The sequence below is a fragment of the Pelodiscus sinensis genome, chromosome 2 (assembly GCF_052426305.1).
Source record: "Pelodiscus sinensis isolate ZL-2025 chromosome 2, ASM5242630v1, whole genome shotgun sequence".
NCBI classification, from domain to species: domain Eukaryota; kingdom Metazoa; phylum Chordata; order Testudines; family Trionychidae; genus Pelodiscus; species Pelodiscus sinensis.
The window spans coordinates 120,300,424-120,325,344 of record NC_143053.1 but is presented as its reverse complement, the minus strand read 5'-3'; the positions used below and the strand labels follow the sequence as shown (position 1 = coordinate 120,325,344).

The 24,921-nt window shown below is 42.3% G+C and overlaps 1 protein-coding gene across 1 annotated transcript in view; it reads right to left on the bottom strand.

Annotated features, from left to right (window-relative positions):
* KDSR (3-ketodihydrosphingosine reductase) overlaps window positions 1-15,525 on the bottom strand; it is a 44,139-nt gene extending 28,614 nt beyond the window's left edge. Inside the window, exons 1-3 of the mRNA XM_006122887.5 lie at window positions 15,279-15,525; window positions 8,048-8,137; window positions 3,532-3,588 (exon numbers count right to left, since the gene is read on the bottom strand). Of these exons, the coding sequence (XP_006122949.1) occupies window positions 3,532-3,588; window positions 8,048-8,137; window positions 15,279-15,389 (258 nt within the window). The 5' untranslated portion in view covers window positions 15,390-15,525. The remainder of the gene's footprint in view (window positions 1-3,531; window positions 3,589-8,047; window positions 8,138-15,278) is intronic.
* Window positions 15,526-24,921: the final 9,396 nt, after the last annotated feature.

Sequence of the window (24,921 nt, the reverse complement as noted above, 5' to 3'; positions counted from 1 at the left end):
AGTATTTATTCAGAAGGAAAGCATCACAAAGAAAATGTATCTTGACAGACAACAAATAGCTTACATGCACACCTGTCTTACAGGTGTCACCATGTTATGAATGGAGACCCTGGTAAATTTCAAAGCCCTTCAAAACTCTCTTGGTCGCAGTATCATTTCAACATAAAACTGACCCTTCTTCTATAGCTGTGTGTGAACTACAAGCAAGGAGTACGATTTCCCTGCTTACACACACACATATGCACACTAGCTTGATAATCAATAGCAGTGTGGCCACAATACCACAGTGTGATGAAGCTCCTAATTTCACACTTGATCCTGCGCTTCTGGTAAGCACTAGACTGAGAATTATCTTTCTCCATCTGAGGAAAACAGCAACTCCTGGTCTAGCTGCTCACCTCAGTGGCTCTCAGCTCTGAGTCTAAACCTTTTACTTCAGGGGCAAGATGTAATCCAATTTAGCTACTCTCATCATTGACATAGCGGGGAGGAAAAGGGAAAAAAAAAATCCCTTAATCTGTGGTAGCCTTTTTGGATGTGGAGACAACAGTCTAGATTTCTTAACTCACTCTCCTCCCACGCTACCAGGGGCTTATCACCCTCCAATTTCTGGGGCCTAAAAGGGAATGTTATTTGGGCAGGGCTCTCCCTTCTCCTCACCTTTATACCTGTAGGGTTCCTTCCAGGTATCTGACAGTGTCTCTACAGTTCCTGCTCTCCAGCAGTGAGTCTTCCTCCCATCACTCCTAATATACTTGCTGTTACTTTTTTGTAGCCATCTGGCCTGACCCCATCACAACAGGTAGTGGCTGAGTAAAAGCCAGACTGGAACCAGACTCAGCCAGGCCTCTGCTACCACAGCTACATTTTTATTTATAGTCACATTAGCTCAATGAGAGCTGGAACAAGTATATACACACAACCAGGGTAATCACATCCCTAGCTTGTAGAGTAAACACAGCCTATATTAAAAGTCAGTCATTTTACATAAGTTCTTACTTTTGTGTTTGCTTGACCTGTAGAACCTGGTCAAAAATAGTATATGCAAATTCCATCAGGGGATGGTATCTCTGAAGACTCGTTTACTGGTGCAGCGATTCACCACACTTCCCACCATATTTATTAGTTCCTAATTGTTTATTCACACTTTTGGTGTTTCTACTCATCACTCCTTACCACAAATGCATTGGTTTTCCTGTTCCAAGATTTACCCCTTTCCAGTTCAGCAGGTAACAACATAAGACCAGAGAAGAAACCTATTTTTCATTAAAAATAAAAAAATAAAAAAAAGTTTCCCAGTTCTCCACACAAAGGGAACCCCCAAGTAAAGGGATGTGAAACAGCATTGGATTACACAATTTTATATTTGTATACTCCCTGATAACACTTTTCTTTGGGGTCCATGAAGTCTACAACTAGTCTGGGAGACAGAAAACAGTGAAGAAGAATCTTGGGCCAGGAAAAAAAATATAGCTAGTAAAGAGCATTAAAAGAAACTACTCTAAAAAGTTAGTCAACCAATAACTCCCCAAAAAATTAGTATTTCATGGTCCCCATATTTCACCTTGTAGGCTCTGGTTGTTGAGGCTCTTCAACCAAAAATAAATCACAGTTGCTCCCAAAATTGAAAGGCAGCACTACAGAACTAAAGGACTTCGGTTAACATTCTAATGTTATCTACTGTAGCATTATTTAATATTACTCCACCCTGTGTTGGTGAATGGTACAGTTTCTTGATATTAGTACAATTCAGTTATTCTTAAAAATTAAAAAGTTTCTAAAAGCAATTTTTTCTATGGGCTTGTACAGTAAAACTCCAGTGGACCAGCATCCAGTGGTCCGGCACTCCTGATGGTCCGGCACCATCTGGAACCCGGAAGTGCTGCGGGCAGCCGGACAATTGGAGCTGCTCTGACCCAGGCTTCCCTGATTCAGCCGCTGGTCAGTTTCAGTAGCGGCTGACTTGGGGAAGTCTGGGGTAGAGCAGGTGGGGTGCTGCCGGGTTGGTCCCACAGTGCCGAGGGGTGCATCCCCCCCACTCCACCGCAGATCCCTCATAGCCCCCCCTTATGATGGTCCAGCATATTTGATAATCTGGCACCCACTGGGTCTTAAAGGTGCCGCATTATTGGAAGTGTACTGTATATTAGATGAATAAATATAGATTTACAGATCCTAAAGGTGCTAATTTGTAATATATGCTAGGAATAAAACATGCATCAAAGTCAAGACATGGGCTACAAATTAAGAATGCAAGTACCCATGAAAAATGTTAACTGATTAAATTTAATTTTAATTGTTTAACAGATTAATCTTCAGTGAGGCTGCTCCAGGGAGGGGTCCTGCCGGCCCTATTGCACCCTGAGCAGACGTGTACTGCTTCAGCCCCACCGTGCCTTGGGCAGGCAAGCTGCTCCCTGGTCTGCACTTCCGGTTACCCTGTAATTATGCAAATAGACTAATGCTCACTGGGTAGCCTTTTATATCCCTACTACAAATGCAAAAAAAAAAAAAAAAATTAAAAGTTTAACGTGCGTGTATGTGTTTTGAAGATGCTCCTGGCACATGGCACTGATCTAGGACCAGCACTGATTATGATATAATCTTTAATTATATGATTATGTACTATTTTTTCCTTCATGTCCTAATCTATTTGCCAAACCATTTCTAGTTCTAACCTCCAATCCCTCCTGGGTGTTTCTCCCTAGTCTCCTTTGTTCCCAACTAGTCCCAGCTCTCCTCCTGCATCCTAATTCTATTTGATTTGTCTCCCCTTCTCCTCTTTATCACTATCCCACTTGTTATCAGTCTCAGTTTCATTGCCCAGCTACAAACAAAATCACTCCCTTCCTCTCCTCCAAGTTTCCCTCCATCAACCAGCCTCCAATTCCAGTCCTTCTCCCTCTCCTCTTCGTTCCTGGTCTCAAGCTTCTTGCCCAGGCCACAGGACTGCATCTCTTCCTCACTGCAATCCATCAGGCAGCTCTCTTAGCCTGACAGTCTCCCTGTTCTCAGTTCCAGGGTTCAGAAAACTATTTGAGTTCCCAAATCAATGATAGCACTTATTTTGACTTAATTATTGAAGAATTTGAAAAGGATTAAAAAAAAGAGTTCCTCCTTTAAAATTAGCTGTATCGAGTCAGGGTTTTATATAAGACATCAACTATAGTTGTATTATACATATCCACACACACACACACACACACACACACACACACACACACACACACACACACACACACACACACCACTGCAGCCGATGACCTCACTAACATAACAGTTTGAAAGCAGGTCTGAGTATTATTTCATGTTAGCAATATCAACAGCAGCAGAGAAATCAGAATTTTGTATTGCATTAAGGCAAGTAAAATGCACCAAATATTAATTTGTAAACTTTATTTCAGGACATAATTATTTTAAAAGCAAAACTACCGAACTCATACAGTAGGATTCAGGGGTCCTTTTTTTCTTTTCTACAGTTATTCAGCACAATCGCTTAGTATTCAGTACACAGTGGAGGCAACATCTTACCTGTTTATCATTAACAGAGTATTTTTCAATTTCCTTCTTTGTCTGCAGCAGCTTGCTCTAAAATTTATATATAAAGCACAGTTAAGGCACTGCAATCATGAGAATTTACTACTTTCCAATATTTCTCTGAAGTTAAAAACATTTCAGAAGGCTAACGACTGTTATTTTAGTTTGGTAAAAACAATTCTGCAATTGATAAATGTAAATGATCTCAAAATTGCTATTTTCATTAAACTTTCAAAACTGAAGTTTTTTGGTTTTTTTAAACACTTTCCTTTCTCCTAGCTATGAGGTTAACATCAGAAAAAAAAACCTCTACAATGATGATAATTTTAAGGCTGAGATTGTACACTTAGTTATTTTTAATTACATGAAAGGATTAGGAATGTATATGTTATTGCTTCTAGGGATGTAAATAATCATTAAAATAGTTAACTGGATTAATTAAAATTACATCATTTAACTAACTTTTGGAGGGCTGGTGGATGGAAGCCAGAGCCAGAGTCCTTTCCAGACAGTCTGCACCGGTGTGGCTGGAGCCCTTTCTGTTGGCCGAGCGTGGCCAGGGTTGGGGTCCCCTGCTTGGGCTGCTCCTACCTGGCCAGGGTTGGGGTCCCACCGACTCAACTCAGGCATAGCCCTGTCTGCCGCTTCCACACAGCCAAGGTTCCCCCAGCCCACCACAGACATGGCCCTGTTTGCTGCCCCAACACAGGGCTACTCCTTGCTGGTGTGGTTGGTCATACAGCTGACGGTAAGCATTCCGGTAAGCCTAATGCTTACCAGGCAACTGGTAACTTTTTACATCCCTAACTGCTTCATAGGTTATTGTTTATTTATATGACTGTTCAAAACCTACCAAAGAACATGTGGAACAACAACATACCAAACCCACCAATTATTTATTCCAAAATTGGAAACTGATAAGAAGAGTTTGAAATTTCACTTTTTCACTTGAGGGTAATTTTAAATGTATTAGAGTGGTCAAAATTATGCAAAAGACGTGTTTGAATATGTAAATTAAAACAATTAGATCTAACCTATAAAAATGCTAATTGTTTTGATGTTTAATTTCAAAGCTTGCTACAAGTTTCTCAATTTCTTTTCTCCTTCCCCTGTCAAATTTATTGAGAAATATCTGAAATCTGAAAGTTGTCAGTTCAGAAAATATCTATTTTTTCCCCAATGGAAAAACTGAAGAATTTTTACAGTTGGTTAAAATTTTTAATAAAAAAGCGTTAAAAATTAGATGAGCGTCAATAGCAATAGATAAACCAAATCAAGAGAAAAGATATCATTAAATCAGGTTCAGGGGTTTTTTTTTTGTTTGTTTGTTTTTGTTTTTTTGTTTATATCTTAAAATTATTAGTGGCCCAAAAAAAGTGTTCTCTGAATTCTAAGTAGTTATTTGTGAAATCCACCTCTTGGTTGACAATAAATTTGAAAGGCAGTAGCACAGGACCGACAATTCTGCAGTATATGATACACTATAATTGTAGGATTCACACCTATTCTTTATTTATGGGGGGGGACTTCAATTATCCAATCATCTGTTGGGAAAAATAACACAGCAGGGCACAAATTAACCAACAAATTCTTGGAATGTACAGTACTAGAACAGTTTTTTATTTCAGAAGATGAAGGAAGCTACTAGGAGAGAGGTTTTTCTAGCTGTGATTTTGACAGGGATGAACTGAGTGAGAATTTGAAAGGCAGCTTGGGTGAAAGTGATCATAAAAAGGATAGAATTCATGATTCTAAAGAATGGTAGGAGAGAGAACAATAAGAGGAAAAACAATTGAAGACAACTGTCAGTTTTTCAGAGAGACATTATGAAGGGCAAAAAGCAAACCATTCCACTATGTAGGAAAGATGTGATATATGGCAAGAGACCACTCAGGCTGGGAGACTGTAATCAAAGAGAGTCTTACTAAAAGTGGAAACTAAACCAACTTGCAAAGGATGAATATAAACAAATAACACAATTACGAAGGAACAAATATTAAAAGGCCAAGGCGCAAAATGAGCTCAAACTAGCTAGAGACATAAAAGGTAACAAGAAAACATTTACAAATACATTAGAAGCAAGAGGAAGACCAAGACAGGGTAGGCCCATTACTAAATAAAGAGGGAAAAACAGTAACAGAAAATGTGGAAATAGCAGAAGTACTTAATGATTTGTTGTTTTGGTTTTCAGCAAGACAATATTGGTAGTGGTTGGACAGCTATCATTATGAATGCCAGTGAAAATGTGACAGACGTTAAAACAGGAAAAAATTTAAAAACTACTTGGACAAGTTACATGTCTTTAAGTCACCAGAGCCTAATGAAATGCATCCATGAATACTCAAGGAGCTAACTGAGGAGCTATCTGAGCCATTAGTGATTTTCTTTGAAAAATCATGGAAGATGAGAAACTTCCCAGAAGAATGCAAAAGGGCAAATTTAATGCCTGTCTATAAAAAGAACAATCCAGAGAATTACAAACCCCTCAACTTAACTTCTGTATCCGGAAAGAAAATCAATTTGCAAACATCTAGAAGATAATAAGTAACAGTCTGCATGGATCTGTTAAGAACAAATCATGTAAAGTCAATCTGACAGCATTCTTTGACAGGGTAACTAGCCTTGTGGATGAGGAGGCAATGGCAGATGTAGTAAATATAGACTTCAGTGGTGTTTAATACAGTCTTGCACGACCTCATTAATAAAATAGGGAAATACAACCTAAATGGAGGTACTATTAGATGGGTATGTAATTGGTAGGATAACCATTATCAATACTTCACAATTATACTGGAAGAGCATAATGAGTTGAGTTCCTACGGTTCAGTTCTGGGTCCTGTTCAATATCTTCATAAATCATTTAAGTAATGGTATGGAGAGTACACTTTGTGAATGACACCAAGCTGGGAGGAACTGCAAATGCTTTGGAGGCTAGGATGAAAATGCAAAATGTTCTCGACATACAAGAGAAATGGTCTGATGTAAACATGATTAAATTCAATAAGGACAAATACAAAGTACTCTACTTAGGAAGGAATAATCAGTTGCACACATACAAAATAGGAAATTAATACTTAGGAATGAGTAATGAAGAGAGAAAACTAAGGGGTCATAGTGGACCATAAGCTAATTATGTGTCAACAGTACTAACACTGTTGCCAATATAACACAAAACAACACAACATCATTCTGGGATGTATTAGCAGGATTGTTGTAAGCAGGACACAAGAAGCAATTCTTCCACTATATTCCATACTGATTAGGCCTCAACTAGAGAAAGTGTGTCCATTTCTGGGCACCACATTTCAGGTAAGAAGTGGGGGGGGGGGGGGGGAGGGGGAAGATTTAAGGTTTAGAAAATATGACCTATGAGGGAAGATTTAAAAAGTTGGGCTTGTGTGTCTGCAAAAGAGAAGATTGAGAAGGGACAAGACAACAGTTTTCAAGTACCTAAAAGTTTGCTACTAAATATGTTAAAATGCATTTAATTATGTAATCGTGTCACCACTGAATTTCAGTATAATATTAGAGTAAATAAGATAATTGCTATTCCCAAGGCTGTGTGCATACAATCACTAATGATCACTACTAAATTAGTTGTCTAGAGTCACAAATTTCACATCCACTGTATTTAAAAAATCTTTAATTTCATGGTTTCAGATATTTAAATCTTAAATTTCAGCATTGTAACAAAACATGAACATGCATTTGAAAACAGCAAAAATATAAACATGTAAAGCCCTTAAGATTCAGCATTTCTAGAACTCCAGGTCCTAACCCAAAGGAGGGGTCATAAGACTATTAGCACTCTTACTTTGGCACTGCTTTCAGAGGTGGGTGGCTGGAGAGCAGCAGCAGCTGGCCAAGTGCCCAGCTCTGAAGACAGCAGCAGTAAGGGCAGCAACACTATGAACTCTACAATAGCCTTGTGACCTCCTTTTGGATTGGGAGCCCAGTTTGAGATATACAAAAGTACACGGTGTACTTTTACCCTATAGCATAGGGTTCTTTTAAAATATAAGGTAAAATTACATAACAGGCTAAATTTCACTGAGACACATTTTCATTGCCATAAATATCATAGGGCCCTACTAATCTGAACAACCTATGATAACCTAAATTTTGTGTTCCCTAAGAAATAAAAACAGTAGAAACTAATCTTTTCCAAACGAAAGAAAAACTGCTAAGGAGGAAAAAAGTTACATGTTCTTGAAAGTAACAGTTACAGGAAACAGAATAGCCTATGTAAATATAAACTTTTCAAGTCACTACATTTCTAAGAGAAGAGAAGTTCAGAATGTGTTTTAGTAATAAGCCAGTGTTTCATTCACTGTGTTCGGACAGTGACAAACGTATGGGATTACTTCAATTAAAATATTCCTCAAACACAATACGAACAATTACAGCCAACCCTACATTATTTTAAACACATCCCTATTTTAAACTGTACCTCTATTTTAAACATGTTAGGACATAATTTAGTTTGTAAACATGCATATTAAAAAGTTACCTCATTTCTTGCAATCAGAGTTATAAATGCACCCTGTTTATAGCATTCAATAGCAACACATTTTCCAATTCCACTGGAACCCCCAGTTACCTAAAAAAAACAAAAAATAAAATTAAATTAAAAAAAACCCCATAATTTAATTACTACTTGTAGCTTTACCAATAATCCATCGTACTCATCTCCCTAGCCCTGCAATCACAACCGGATTCTCAGAATTCTTAAGCATTCTCTGATATACCTCAATGATGACAACCTAGCAAAGATATATTGTAGAAAAGTGAATGTCACCCCCCCAAAAAAGTGGATTTTTAAATTTTCTTTTTTTAGTTCAGCAGTAAGCGTATATACAATTTGATATTAATGTGTAATGTTTGTCCTACTGAAGCCTTTCATCTAGAACGGGGGTGGCCAACCCATTAAACGAAGCGAGCCGAAACAGCGGTGGAAAAAATGCGAAGAGCCGCACCAGCCAGAGTTGTTGAGTTAAAAACAAACAAACAAACAAAAAAAACCCTAACCCTTTAAAAATGTTAGACTTTTTGGCCACATCAGGCTCCATGATCATGCCGACACCATTTTGAATCACTGTGCCGGATGCCTCCCCTGCACCCGGGGGCCATCTGTACGGGTGCAGGAGTGGCTTCACAAGCCACAGGGAGGCTTTGTGAACCGTACTTTCAGGAGTGAAGAGCCGCATGATCTGGAATCTGAATGTATCTTTAGTCCGAACCCTAGACGTCACTTCCATCTGACCTAAAGTTCTTATCTACTTCATGCAAATTTTATTTATCCAACTCAATTGTAACATACTGAGCTCTGTAAACAACTCATACAAAGATTTCTGTAGTAAAGCAAGACACTTTGTAGCAAAGTTCCAATCAAAGCGAATGCTGAATTCCCCAAACCTTTAATCCAGTGGTCTCCAACCCTTTTAAGCATGAGATCACTTTAATTTAAGTGTAATCCAGGATCTACTTCAAACCCAAACAACCTTGCCCTAACTCCTTCCCACCCCTTCTCCAAAGCCCTGCCCATGCTCACTCCATCCTCTCTCTCCTATCCTCACCCACTTTTATCAAGATGGGGGCAGAGGGCTTGAGTGCAGGGCAGGGGATGTAGACACTGATCCTGGACTAAAGGATTTGGAGTGTGGGAGGGATTCTGTACCTGGGGCACAGAGTTGAGGTGCAGGAGGGGGTTCAGGAGTGTAGGCTCTGGGAGGTGCAGGGGGACTCAGGGCTAGGGCAGGTGTTGAGGGTTCAGGATTGGGGCTGGGGTTCAGAATTCAGGCTCCAGCTGGGCACCACTTACCACAGGTGGCTTCTGGGTGGTTATGCAGGGGATTAAGGCAGGTTCCTGCACCACTCCCAAAAGCGTCCAGTAAACTCTCTTCATCCCTGCCCCCATCTTCTCTGTGGAGATGGGGTATAGGGTGGGGTACCCTGATATCTGCACCCCCCTTCCTCTTCTTCCTGTGCCCTGCACAGCAAGCAGGAGGATTCCGGGGGTGTGGGACAGCTCTAAGGCAGAGGGCAGGAGCAGCACGGCAATGTTGAGAGGGGCAGATGAAGTGCTGGCACTTAGCTTCCCAGCCAAACCTCCAAGATCTATCAGTAGATCCTGATCTACTGATTGATGACCACTGCTTTAATCTATACAGGGTGAACCTCTCTAGTCTGGCACTCTCTGCTTTGGCAACATCTGTGGTCCAACATGATTTTAGTTATATGGATGTTCACTTATCATTGGTGTGGATGAGTCTTCCACAATCCCAGAAAGTTTGTTTACAACCATGAGTCCTGGCTCTCAGTGTTCTGTACTGCAATATAGCTCTAATTTATCCTTAATTGTCATCTTAGATCCCAGTAAGCAGTGAAAGTGTTGTTAACGCTGCTAGAGCAGTGTTTCTTAAATCTTTTATGAGTAACACTGAGTATTTTTGGTTGCGCCAAAAAAAAAAAAAGTTGGGGGGGAAGTTATTGAGCAGAAAAAGGTTTGCCTGCCCCTTTAAGGGTGGCCATTTTTAATTGTTGTTCTCTGCAGCACACCAGTGTACCTCGGAATACAGTTTAAGAAACACTTTGCTAGAGAATATTGACCTCTCATGGTTTGGGACCTGTCAGGCCCCGAGGGAACAGATTAGAGAGGTTCAATCTGTAGTATTAACTACAGCGTCAAAGACTAAATCCAATGTTGCACATATGTAGTAGCAATAGAAATCAGTTGTGTAAAAATAACATAGCACAACTTTGCCAGTGAAGACAATCTTGAAAAACAGCCAAAGTTCACATTTATAGCCCATGATTTAAAGTACCTTCTTTGTTAAACAGTCAGTTCAACTAAATTATAAAATTGAATATAGCTACTGAATATTCATTCCTCTTTTGTGCTTGTTTTTTCTATTTGTTTTCTATTTCATTCAAATTGTAAGATATGTATGGTGGTTCTTATGGTTAGACATATTGAAAATGGATGTCAAAAATCACTTGGGTATTTTACTAATTTTTAAAAAAATTGGTATTTTAAAACTAAATTTTTCTCCTACTTTAAAAACAAGAAATCCAATAAGTTAAATAATTGAGTAAAATTCAGCTGCTCTTATACTTTAATATTATTTAACTTTTAAATGCAGTAGGTGAGCAATATAATTAACAAAAGTCTAATATTTCAAAATAGCTAGTATAAGTTCCTTTTCATGATTCTTTTAATTTGTTTTAAAGGGATTACGGAAATAACTTTGTGATTGTTTTGTCGACTAAAGCAGAAACCATTTTCCTACCACACTCCTCTCCAAAAAGACTTAAAATTAAGAAATATTAAAACTGGCTCTTACATCATTCTTTTCATAGAAGGATTTCAAAACTCTTCCAAGAGAAAGTTACTTTCTCCATAATGCATATGAGGCAATTACATCCCTATTTTAAACTACATCTCTATTTTACAACACTTTAGGACATTACTAACTAATTTAACATATATATAAAACATTTCTTCATTTCTTGCAATCAGTTGTAAATGCATGTTCTTATAGCAAACAGTAGCAACACATTTTCCCAAACTTAACACAGAGCTGAGGCAGCAAAAAGATGCTGAACAGTTAGGTCTCCTGATATCCAACCTGGCACTCTACCCGTTAAACCATACGGCCTCCTCGCCTGCCTCTACCAGTACCTACAATTGCATGATTTTATAAAAAGGCTATCCCTAACTTGTGTTTCATTCCCAGAAGCAGGAGGGAATTAAATGTCAGAATTCCTGGGTTCTGTTCTGGTAATTTATGAAAAGACATGTGAAGGTGTCTAATTTGCAACAGTATTCCTTATTTCTGTGTGAAATATGAAAACAGGAAACTCCTGTACGGATCGATTAATGCAGTTTACATGGATTAACATTAAATTGCATTTAAACACCACAGCATGACCAGGATTCCCAAACAACTTCATAAATTTGAAAACTATGTTCAGTTCAAGCCAGCCAAAATTAATTTCTAAATTAAGCCATTACAGTAAAAATTTTCCTGAACACAGGTAGGTCTACAAATGTATCTGTTAAAAAAATAATACTTTCTGATGAAACACCAGTTAAAAAATATTTACATGAACAATTTTAGAATCCACAAAATCATGCTGGAGCAAATGTTCTTCAATAATTAATTTTTAATTATGCAGTTACATCTTATGAATTATTTTTGTCATGCAATTCCTTTAATAACAACAGTATAAAAGTTCTATGTTTCTGTGTGGGGAATGGTAATATAAACAGGATCCCAGAACCTTCTCCTTATGACACAGTCACCAAAGGGTTTTTTAACCTAATGTACCATATGGTACACATTACATTTCCTAATTTTAGATTTGAAATGGCCATTATCAAGACTGAAATGCCTATAAACGGAGATGCCTTAAATAGGGATGTTAAGGACTACTTGACTAGTCTACTATCCGATAAGCAAATGCTTAATCAGATAGTCAAAAGGATGGGTGACTAGCCACTTCCCCTCCCTCTCCACTGCCTTTATCAGATAGAGGCAGAAAGAGGGAGGGAGAAGTGAGAGGTACTTCAAAGCGGCAGCGCCACACGGAGCCCGGGGTCAGCTGCTCCGTGTGCTGCTGCCGCTTTGAATGCTATGGGGAGCCCAGCGGCAGGCTCCTCATGGCATTTCAAAGTAGCAGCACTGCTTGGAGCTCAGGATCAGCTGGGGACTCCCCAGCTAACCTGGGCTAAGTGTGGTGCTGCCACACTAAAACACCGCTGCAGTGTTTCAAAGGGGCAGTACTGCATGGAGCAGCTGACCCCGGGCTCCATGTGGTGCTGCCGCTTTGAAGTACCTCTCTCTGCTCCCTCCCTCTTGCTGCCTCTATCAACTAATTGAATAGTCGATGCAAAAATGCACCGACAATTCGATTAGTCAATTACATGATACCTAACATCCTTAGCCTTAGAAAGTTTTGCTGTAAAGTTCTGTTAGTCATCCCACTTAGTAATGTGTTATGTTTTTGGAAAAAGTATGACTAAACTCATTAAAAGAACACTTTAAAATGGAGTCACTTAAAGTTTGTGGGGCTTTTTCTTTTTAAAAAGGCTTAGATTTTTCCCATTTAAGAATTCTGAAACATAAGAGTAGCTTTTAGAAAAGGTAAATACTTTAACAACAATAGATAAACCTAAGGATGTAGGTACTGTATGTATGAGAAATGGCAATACAAAATTATTATGTGGCTTTATAAAATTCAGGGACATCCTAGTTATCTGTTCAATATTATACCGAGCTCAATCAACATAAGTACAGTGATAGGGCAAGAATCTCACCCTTGTTATAGCCCCTTTATGTTGTGAGAGAGGATCAGAAAAGCACAATGAAACCTTAAAAACTCTGACTGTACTTAGGGAGGGGCTTCTATGCTACTAGCAATGTGAAAACAGCTGTTTAGTTTGCCTTTGGATGACTTTATTGTATGCCCTAGCCCACAGGAGGCAAGGAGGGGATTTCACAGGGACTGGAGAAGTCTGGGCAAAGATTTTAAGTAGCACTATATCCCTCAGTATTGGGTTTGCTGCTGTAACTTAGGCAGGTCTCCAGGGCTGGTGGCTAGGGAAGTTTGCAGAATACTCCAGATTGTGAGGGTGAAAAGGTAGCTCCCAGGCCTAGGAGTTCTCTACTGTGCCCATTAGAGATACAATGCAAACTACCCCCCAGTGGCTTTAGTCCACTTGTATTTAAAGGTTTGACCTCAAGAGATGCTGAGCGAAATGCCCGTAGAAATCTAGAGAGTCATGGATGCTCTGGCAAATGTAATTAAACTGTAACTTCCCTATAAAAGAACATAGTTTATTTTACGCATTTAAAGCAACCTATAGCTTCCTATCCCTGCCATCAAGGTCCAACTTTTCCCCAACATTCCCTATTTATCTGAGCACAGGCTTCCACCATACTCCCTCACACCTTCTAAAAACTCACTACCCTACCATGATACTAACAAGCTGCTTATGGAGATGAGAGGTATTTTTAATTTTTTTTAAAAGAAGGACATGCTACCTGACCACTTTATTTGTATGTTGTATCCATTTTCCTCCACACTCTGATTTAACTTGACGAGAATAAATCTTAAGACTATATGTGTTTTTGTGTTTGTGCAAACTGTACCTCTATGCAGATGCTACTGGAAACAATAAATATGAAATATCCAGTAAATCCAGGGTTATAAATGTCATTAAAGACTAAAATTCAATTTAGCAATATAAGATCCTGAAGGTTGTATACATTTCTAGTGAGTCAGATGCATGCCTTCTGTCATGTCTAGGTGACCATCAGCTGACAAAGAAAGAATATCTCTCTCATGGCTTAGACATATTTAAGATAGTATTGTGTGCATTGGGGATGTCTATCATCTAGGGATGTAAGCGACTAGTCACTTACCCCTCCTCCCCTTACTGCCTCTATCAGAGGCAGCAAGGGTGGGGAGCAGGTGCTGATGCTGGGGGGAACCTGCTTAAAAGCTGGTTCTCCCCCGCCAGCACCCATGGTGAGCAGGAAAGGCAGGAGGATAGTGGGGACCAGGCGCGAGCCAGGAACCAGCTGATTCCCAGCTTGCATCCAGTACCAGACACTGTGCCTCCGATTTTTAAATGTATTAAGAGCCTGACGGTTCTTAATACAGTTAAAAATCAGAAGTGCAGCAGGGGGGACCCAGTGTGAGCTGGGAATCAGCTGCCCTAGCTCACGCTGGGTCCCCCCTGCTGCGCTTTAGCCTTAATATATTTACAGGGCAGAGCTGCAGCGGCATTAGCTCCTGGGCCGGAAGCTAACCCCACTGCAGCTCCCCTGCTTATCAACTAATCAACTAGTGGATGGAAAATCCATCAACTAGTCCATTAGTTGATTAAATCTAACATCCCAAATATCATCTAGGGCACAGATAGCAGCTCCACAGTTAAGAGATACCTAAGTACTCAGCTACTACAATGAGGGTAACAAATATAAATCCCTTGGAGTAAGAGATGTGATTACCTCCATCCCCAATTAAACTATGCTATCACTTAATGCTGACTGAACAGGACAATCAGTTATATGGTTATCATCATCGCCACCATCTAACTGTACCATGGGAGTGATTTTTAAACTGATCCTCCAATCCCTTTTAAGCCAAAGGCAGAGGCTGAAACAAACTTCTTTTGCTAGGTCTCCCTATGAAGGGAGGAGGGAGGGCAGGCAACTAAGGGTCAAGGAATCTTGCTCTTACAGCAAACTGTCACACACACAAACATACATATAATTTCATACTATGTTCATGTGTGTTATACTCCCAACCCACACACTTTGTTCAAGTATATAGGTACATGGTATACACACACCTATTTATTTCTCACACTCTAAGCATATGGCTATAGATGCATATACAAATTTATCATACACACCATACACCCCCTTCCCTTGTGCATATATATATATATATATATATATATATATACACACACACACACACACATATATATACCCTATACACCATCCCACTACACCCCCGGTACAAACCATACGGGTGCGCGCGCATACACACACACACACACACACACACACACAGAGCAATGTCCTCCCAGGTGCCCCTCCCCGCGCCCACCATAAACCACGGCAAGGAGGCAATTTCGCCACCACCCCAGCCTGGCCCCGGGGCCGCCCGCCCCGCAGGGCGAAGGGGCAGGACGGAGGCAGGCGGGCGCCCCTCCCCCCACTCACCACGACGTGGGCGCCGGGCAGCTTGAGGGGCTTGGGGCTGATGAGCGGCGACACCATGTAGAGCAGCAGCACCAAGGCCACGACGCAGGCGGCCGCCAGCAGCAGCAGCATGGCTCGGGGCGGGCGGGGCTGCTCCGGGGGGGCCGCGACCGACACCGCCAGGGGCCAGGTTGCTCCGCAGCGGCGGCCGCTGCAGCCACGGCCCCTAGGCTGCCACTGACACGGAGGGGCGGGCGGGGGGAAAGGGCGGGCAGAGGCTCCGCTCCGTGATTGGCCCGCGGGGAGGCTGAGCAGAGAGGGGATTGGGTCGGAGCAAAGTGGGGCGGGAGCCTGCCCTAGGATTGGTGAGCAGGGCGGAAGGTGCTCGGGGATTGGCCCCCTGTCGGTGCGTCCTGGGTCACAGTTCGTTAGAGGCGAGGGGAGGGGTGTGTGTGAAGGAGGAGCCTGCGCGCGCTCCTGGCCGGCTTGGCCCTAGCGGTCTAACGGCTGCCTGACGCGCGCGGGGAAGAAGCCGCCGCTGCGCCTGCGGATGCCTCGTCCCTCGTGGCTCCCGCCCCGCCCCGCCCCCTGCTGGCGGTTGGTACTTTATGTCCCCCTCCTCCTCCGCCCTGGCAGGAAATTTGGGCACCGCCGGGCTCTGATTAGCCGGTGCCGCGCGCCCGTCGCTGGGCGGGGCGCAGGGATTTGAGCCCGTGGCAAGTGGGCAACCAAGAAAGAACAATGGGATAGGCCCTCAGAGAGCTGCTGGCCACGGTTACTCCCCGCTGTAACCAATGGGGGGGCGTTAAGCATATGGGCTCCTTGGGTTTTCTCAGCCTAGGAAATAATGACTGGTCTTCTCAATAAGAAGCACCCACAGATTATATTACTAATAATAGTTGTTACGCAGCCCCAAAGGGATTAACCAAGACAGAAAAAGAAGAAGGGTGTGAAAAATGAGACTAGAGGTAGCGAGTGGGAGGAGAACTGGAGCTGAGATGTTGGCAAGGTCCAGGCACAGTTTTGAAGAGGAGGGCAAAGAGCCTGAATTTGATGCAGTGAAAGGTAGGATGCCACTGATGAGATTTGTAGGGCCCTGTAAATCGACAGATATCTATCATATTTGCAGATGGGATGAGGATACTCAGGGGCTACGTCTACATTGCAGGCTTGTTGCACAAGATGGCGGTTCTTGCGCACAAACTTGCAGAGCATCTACACTGCATGTGCGTTCTTGTGCAAGTACATTTACAATAAAGCGTCAGAACAGAGGGCTTCTTGCGCAAGAGTTAGACCTCTCCCCACGAGGAATAGGCCCTCTTCTGCAAGAGCTCTTGCGTAAGAAGGCAGTGTGAATGGGCAACGGGTTTTTTTGCACAAGAAACTCCTATGGCTAAAATGGCCATCAGAGCTTTCTTGCACAAGAGAGCGTCCACACTGTCATGGACGCTCTTGCACAAAAGCACATCTCTTGCGCAAAAGTACATGGCTGTGTGGACGCGCTCTTGTGCAAGAACTCTTGCACAAAACAGTTCTTGCACAAGAAGCCTGCAATGTAGATGTAGCCATTTTGTATCTGCGCAGAACTCCAGAGATTTGGGTGGGAGTTGGCATGAAGTGAGAAAAGAAAAATGATTTTAGCTTAATTGTTCTGAATAGAAATCTGAGGAACCAAGGGAGGATGAATTATATTAGTTGGGAGGCTACCAACATGATAAGTATTTTAGCAGTAGGAATGTAAAGTAAATAATGATTGATGGTAAGGGAGGCTTAGTGAGAATGTGGGAGAAACAGGGTGCATCTACACAGCAGGCCTTAGCTTGAAATAAGCAATTCAAATTGAGCTACGTCAGTTGCGTAGCTTATTTCAAAATAGGGAGCGTCTACACAGCACTTATTTCGAAATAGAGCACTCTTCCTCCGACTTCCCTTATTCCTCATACAATGAGGATTACAAGAGTCAGAGTAAGAAGTCCTCCAGCTTGACTATTTTGATACTCTTTCAAAATAACTGCCTGTTGTGTAGACGCAGACTAAGTTATTTCGAAATAGTGCTAGTTATTTCAAAATAGCGTTGCAGTGTAGACGTACCCAGAGAGACCAGCCAAAAGCTGTCCAAGGTCATCTAGCCACATATAACATTGGGCCCCTTTGCTATCTCGATTCAGAACAGGAAATAGTTTGGACACTACATGGATGGAATTAATGATTTAATGGAGGACAAAAATCCATTCTCTGGACATCTCCACAGTATTTAACACGGTCAGCCCAAAGATACCATTGTTCCGTCATAGGGAGGCACAGTAAAAGCTGACTGTTACAAACATCAGAATTATGAATTGACCTGTCAACTGCACTTCTCATTTGGAACCGTATGCAATCAGTCAGCAGCAGAAGGGAAAAAATAGGGAAAATACAGTACTGTGTTAAACAGAAACATCTACAAAAATAAAGGTACTATAACTAGAGTCCCAAGTGGTCTCAGGTTGAATTCTGTCCATATATCTATTCGGTATTTATATGTAGCCACTACGCCTATTCCTACACTGCAATTAATACCCACTGGCTCAGGCTCATGATGCCTGGGCTAAGGGACTGTTTGTGGTTTAGATATTTGAATTGGGCTGTTGCCTGGACTCTAGGGGTGTGTCTAGACTACATGCCTCCTTCGACGGAGGCATGTAGATTAGCCAGATCGGAAGAGGGAAATGAAGCCGCGATTAAAATAATCGCGGCTTCATTTAAATTTAAATGGCTGCCCCGATCTGCCGATCAGCTGTTTGTCGGCAGATCGGGGCAGTCTGGACGCGATGCCCCGACAAAGAAGCCTTTCTTCATCGGCACAGGTAAACCTGGTTTCACGAGGCTTACCTGTGCCGATGAAGAAAGGCTTCTTTGTCGGGGCATCGCGTCCAGACTGCCCCGATCTGCCGACAAACAGCTGATCGGCAGATCGGGGCAGCCATTTAAATTTAAATGAAGCTGCGATTATTTTAATCGCGGCTTCATTTCCCTCTTCCGATCTGGCTAATCTACATGCCTCCGTCGAAGGAGGCATGTAGTCTAGACACACCCTAGGACCCTGAGAGGTGGAAGGCTCCCAGAGGTAGGGCTGCAGCCACAGACAAACATCTATACAGAATAAACAGCATCTTAGCTTGCGCCCTGTGAGTTGGAGTCAGTTGGCATGAGCCAGCCATTGGTTTATAATTGCACTATAGAAATACCCTGCAACGATGTGTGTGTGTGTGTGTATGTATGTGTGCATGGGTGTACACATTCGGTCAACATCTGATCACACCTAGTGTCAAAGATATCTCCATGATCAGATTAGTTTACTATATATTAGTTTCTTCTCTGTTTTGTAAATCTTCCAGGCTTCCTCAAAAATTCTTGTATATATGACCCAGGCTATGTCTAGACTGCAAAGAAAAGTTGAAAAAGATACGCAAATTGCAAACCTCAATTTGCGTATCTTTTTCTGCTTTTCTTTCAGAAGAGGCTTTTCCGGAATTTGACCCATCTACATGGGGCCAAATTTCAGAAAAACCTCTTTCGACACATCCCTTCTTTCTCATAGAATGAGGATTACAGGGATGGTGAAAGAACATGTCCAGTTTTTCAGAAATTGTTCTGAAAAAGCAGACTTATTCCTTGGACGTGTGTTTCTTGGTTGTGTTCTTTGGATGTGGTATCCCAGAAAAGCTCTGCAGTGTAGACATAGCCCCAGAAACATTCAGTTATTTGCTGTGTGATGTGTGGTATGCATTTAAGAAAAGGCATAACATTAATTAGTAGTAGTATGGTAATTTGAGGATGTAGTTGATGAGGTAATCATCATCCCCGGCCTGAATAAACTGAAATGTGTGTATAGCACATACACTTCAAGGGAAAAGGTCATACATATATAATATCTAGATTAACGTGACCTAATTAAAGCTGTTGTAACAACCATAATTGCATATGCCCTTAATTTTGTGCATTTAACATCTCAACCAAAATCTAGTAATAACAAATTATGTTACAGGTTGAAGAATATGGAAAAAGATGTGTTATTTGTAGTGACCAGGGGCTGCTGGTAATTTAGTATCAAAGTAACTTAATGGGATGGTGTAGCATATAAATGATGTTCCGCTCAAAATGGCTACCACTAAAAGTGTCCTTTTTACCGCTTTCTTAGTAAGAAAATATCCCCAAAATACAACCAATACCTGTGGGAAGATCAACCCATGTAGTGATCAATGGCTTGATGTCTGGTTGGTGGTTGGTGTCAAGTGGAGTGCCCAGAGGTTGGTTTTGGGTCCGGTTTTGTTCAATATCTTTATTAATGACCTGGATGAGAGGATGGAGTGCACCCTCATCAAGTTCACAGATGACAGTAAGATAAGGGAAGAGGTAGTTATATTGGAGGATAGGGATAGCATCCAGAGTTACCTAGACACATTGGAGGATTGGGCCAAAAGAAATCTGGTGAGGTTCAACAACGACAAGTTCAGAGTCCTGCACTTGAGATGGAAAAATCCCAGGCACTGTTACATTCTGGGGACTGACTGACTAGGCAGCAGTTTGGCAGAAAAAGACCTGAGGTTTACAGAGGAAGAGAAGCTGGGTATGAGTCAACAGTGTGCCCTTGTAGCCAAGAAGGCTAACGGCATATTAGGGAGGAGCATTGCCAGCAGATCTAGAGAAGTGATTATGCCCCTTTATTTGACACTGCTGAGGCCACATCTGGAATATTGCATCCAATTCTGGGCCCTCCATTACAGAAAGGATGTGGACACATTGGAGAAAGTCCAGCAGAGGGCAACAAAAATGATTAGGGGGTGGGGCACATGGCTTATGAGGAGAGGCTGAGGGATTTGGGTTTATTTAGTCTACAGAAGAGAAGAGTGAGGGGGGATTTGATAGCAGCCTTTAACTTCCTGAAGGGGGCTTCCAAAGAAGATGGAGAGAGGCTGTTCTCAGTGGTGACAGATGACAGAATGAGGAGCAAAGGTCTCAAGTTGCAGTGGGAGGAGGTCTAGGTTGGATATTAGGAAAAACTATTTTACTAAGAGGGTGGTTAAGCACTGGAATGGGTTATCTAAGAAGGTCGAAGAATCTCCATCCCTAAAGGTTTTTAAGTCCCAGCTTGACAAAACCCTGGCTGTGATGATTTAGTTAGGATTGGTCCTGCCTTGGGCAGGGGGTTGGATATGGTGACCTCCTGAGGCCTCTTCCAACCCTAGAAGTCTATGATGCAATTTCATATCCACCAGCTGAAGGGAAAAGTGCAGGTAGGCAGGTTGCAGATTCTAGAACATGGGTTCCCAAACTGGGGGGCATGAAGAAATTCTGGGGGGGGGGGGAAGGGGCACGAGGCGACCCAGTCAATCCCACCCCAAGTTTTGCTGCTACTTTTTTGGGGGGGATGTGAGGGTTTCTCAAAAATCAGAAAGGGGGCGTGATGCCGAAAAGTTTGGGAACCACTGCTCTAGAAATAGTGCTAGTATGTCTGCCTATCTCCCATTCCTCAATACGGCACTGACCAGCAAATTATAACAAACAGGGACCAGATAACTGGAGCAATAGCTCTTCTCCCCCTTCAGTGGACTGCATTGTGGTGAAAGTCCTTGGTGTGACCTGGATCTAGCCAAGGCTCACTGTGGGTAAGAAAATAAGAAACAACATCAGCTCTGGTTGCCTCCTGGACAGTTTTTGTATTTCCTTCTGTGGTTAAAAGATGTGCTGAGGTTGGGGTTTTTTCTCCGCTTGGGACCTATTTGAGGGCTTTACCATTCACATACCCCATAAACTGAACTGTGGCAGAATACTGGGGAAAGAAAAAAGATAAAATAAAAATACACATATTGTGGATTTTTTTTAAATGGTTCTCGAAAATATTAGCTATAGTCTGCGGAAGGACATTTTATTGGTCGGCTGGAGGTGGAGAGTGACCATTTTTTGGGGGTCTCAGAGCTGGCCAGCAGTTCTTAGGCCCAGAACCTTACAGATATTTAGGCATCTAACTTCTATTGAAATTAGGGATGTGAATGGTTAACCAGTAAATATCACCTGTACTGGGTGATGCTTACCAGTTACAGTTAGCTGGTGGGCCTGGTCTGGCTGAAGCAAACCTGCCCATGCTGGGTTGGAATCCCCTCCCCCCATTTAATTGGTTAACTGTTTAAACATAATGTTTAACAAGTTACTTGATGAACCAGGACTTTGCATCCCTAATTGAAATGAGTGGGATTAGATGTTTCAATATCTTTGAGAATCTGAGCCTTGTTCTGTTTTTCAAAAAGATTAAGGGTGAGATCGTCAAAGGTATCAAAGCACTGAATCTCACATTTCAAAACAAGTTAGATGCCTACATTCTTTTGAGGATCTGGGCCTATGAACTTCCTTCCCCCGTCTAAACATCCTTTCTGTTGTAATTACTAGTGTGTGACACACACGAGAACTGGTATGATAATGATGTTTGTTTCCTGGTTCCAGTCCCGCAGATTAAGATTACCCATAACTTGGGTCCCAGGCCTACTATGGGATTTTGGCTTCCAATAGAATCAGTCTTGTAATGATGGGAAAACCTTCAGATATACTGACTGTGCAGTCTGGAGGTTGATTTTCTGCTTCTTCACCTTCTTGAGAAGAACAGTCAGTCTCCGCTGTTGCAGGAGGTAGGCAGATACCATATCAACCAGAAACAGCCAACACAGATTAATGCAGCCAATAATAAAATACACAGCTAGATGCATCTGGGATAGAGGTCAGGGCAGAATTCTCAGTCCTGTGATCCAAAAATCATATGGCAGGCATCAAAAAGCATAAAATTGTTTCAAAATAACAAGATTAAAAAAGAAAATGATAATAAATGTTGGCTTGTTTTTATTTTCCTTCATGCCTATGATCCTTTATATGTAGAAGCTTTCCTTCACAACCATGTAGGGCTAGAAACTTTATCCTTGGGTTTTATTTAAGTATCTTCTTCCCTCCCTCTTAGCTGACAGTCGGGGATGGTATGATATGACTTTAGTAGTATGAGGGCAGGATGCTAACAGTTTATTTTCCAAAAGTGAACATCATATTCCACTTGTGATAGGATGTATACTGGGAGGGAGGAGAGTGAACAATGAAAAAAGATACTGGTCTGCATGATATGCAGTGGTTACATCACAACAAGTTTCCTCACATGTAGCTACTTTGAAACTACTTTAGGGCTAATTGTATTTAATTTAAGAAACCTGACTGGTGTGGAAACCAACATTTTTGTTCTTTGGACTATACATCTCTGAACTGAAGATCCTAGTAAATCATCATGGGATATGTTGTGATATCCCAGCTATATTAAATGTGTATCCTTGAATCCTCTAGGGCTTCCCTTATTTACTACATCTACTTCTTTGCTGTTAGCACCCACTCTTCTGCCAACTCGTAGTAAGAGCTTGGCATGTGTTGAACAAATTTGCCAAAAATAATTGCAAAAATGAAAATGAGTCACTTATGAATGATAGAACATTGCTATCTGTTACTATCTTATCTGGAATCCTATACTGAGGAAACTATGATGTAAGAGCTCAATAATAATGCAAAGCAATCTACAAATAAGTGACAATCTTACACCTCTAACTCAGGCTTACACCAAATTTGGACCAAGGTGATCTGGAATCCCACTTCATTTGTGTGTTTCTTTTGCATTCTGTTTCTTGTATTTATTGAAATATTTTCACTTGACTGCCTTATCTTCAACAGCAACATTAAAGCCTGGCCATAATAGGTGCAACTTGGTTTCTCCTCTTATAATTCTCTATGACCACAGGGAGTGGATTATATTTAGCAATTTCAGTCTCATGGGCTACGTCTACACTGGCCCCTTTTCCGGAAGGGGCATGTTAATTTCACCTATCGTAGTAGGGAAATCCGCGGGGGATTTAAATATCCCCCGCGGCATTTAAATAAAAATGTCCGCCGCTTTTTTCCGGCTTTTAAAAAAGCCGGAAAAGAGCGTCTACACTGGCCCCGATCCTCCGGAAAAAGCGCCCCTTTCCGGAGGCTCTTATTCCTACTTTAAAGGAATGGTCCTACTTTAAAGTAGGAATAAGAGCCTCCGGAAAGGGGCGCTTTTTCCGGAGGATCGGGGCCAGTGTAGACGCTCTTTTCCGGCTTTTTTAAAAACCGGAAAAAAGCGGCGGACATTTTTATTTAAATGCCGCGGGGGATATTTAAATCCCCCGTGGATTTCCCTACTACGATAGGTGAAATTAACATGCCCCTTCCGGAAAAGGGACCAGTGTAGACGAGCCCATGATGTGTAGCATAATGATAGGAAATCCTTGGTACAGAATCCCATCCACTGGAGAAATTTAATTTCTATAGACCTGGTATGTTTTTTATGGTCTAAGATACCTTTAGCTAACCATCAGTCTAGAATTACTTTCACAAGCTATTGTGAAGTTGGGTCATTATGGTTGGGTCTCATTTAAACTTGTCACATTTTGTTACAGAAATGGGTATTATTGAATTACATTTATTTCAGCCTGCTCCATCTACTTTCTTCCCTTTTTCACAGGTGATCTTAAAGCATATCTACTTCAGGGTATAAGAATCTGTGTCAGGCCTGTAATTAACAAGTACAATACTTGTACAACTCTCAGAGGGGTAGCTGTGTTGGCTATGTCTACACTACAGAATTTTTTTGGAAAAACAGCTGTTTTTCCAACAAAAGTTGAGTAGCATCCACACCTCAAGAGCGTTTTTGGACAAAAAAATTGAAAGAACAGAGGGGGTTTTGCACAATTGGTATTCCTCTTTCTTTGAGGAAGAAGCCTTTTTGCGAAAGAGTTCTTTCACAAAAAGCCATGTGTGGATGGGGAAGAGGGCGTTTTGTGCAAGAAATGGCTGCCAGGAAAAAGCCCAGGTGCCCTGGTGGCCACTCCATACCTACTAATCACAACTCTACATTTCCTGTCTCCTGGCCTCTCTTAAAGCTGCAGGTACCCTGGACAAGCCTTGTGGCAGGAAGCCAGACACAGAGCAGCAGGTCACCGCGCAGCTCTCCCTGCCACAGGCCAGGACACCCATGGCCGAGCCTCAAACCCCCCACAACCCTCCTGGCCCTGCAAGGGAGAAACAGGAGAGATCCCAGGATGCCCCTAGGGGAACAAAGAGGCACACCCCAATGTGGTCTGGCCTGGAGATAGAGTCCCTCCTTGAGGAAGAGACTCTGTAAGATCCCCAGGCCAAACGTAGGAATGCAGACATTTATGCCCGGATGGCCGCCTCCCTGACGGAGTGGGGACATCCAGCCCAGACCATGCAACAGGTCCAGGCAAGGTTAAGGAGCTCTGCCTGGGGTATGTCTGGGCCACTGAGGCCAGCTCGCACTCAAGGGCATAACGCCACACCTGCCCCTACTATCAAGAGTTGCACCACATCCTGGGGTGAAGGGAAACATCTTCCCCACCCATCCTGGTGGACTCTGGGGTCGAGACCCCCGTAATCGTCCAGCCAGAGGTTGCCCCGGAGGAGAAGCTGGAGGCCAGGGCCAGCTGGCCGCACTGGAGAAGGAGGAGCAGGAGACGGGGACTGTGACCCTCTCTCTTGAGCCAGTCACTGCCAGCGAGGAGGTTTCCCAGGCCTCCGAGAAAGCCTGGGAGGGATCTTCAGGTGAGATGTGACACAC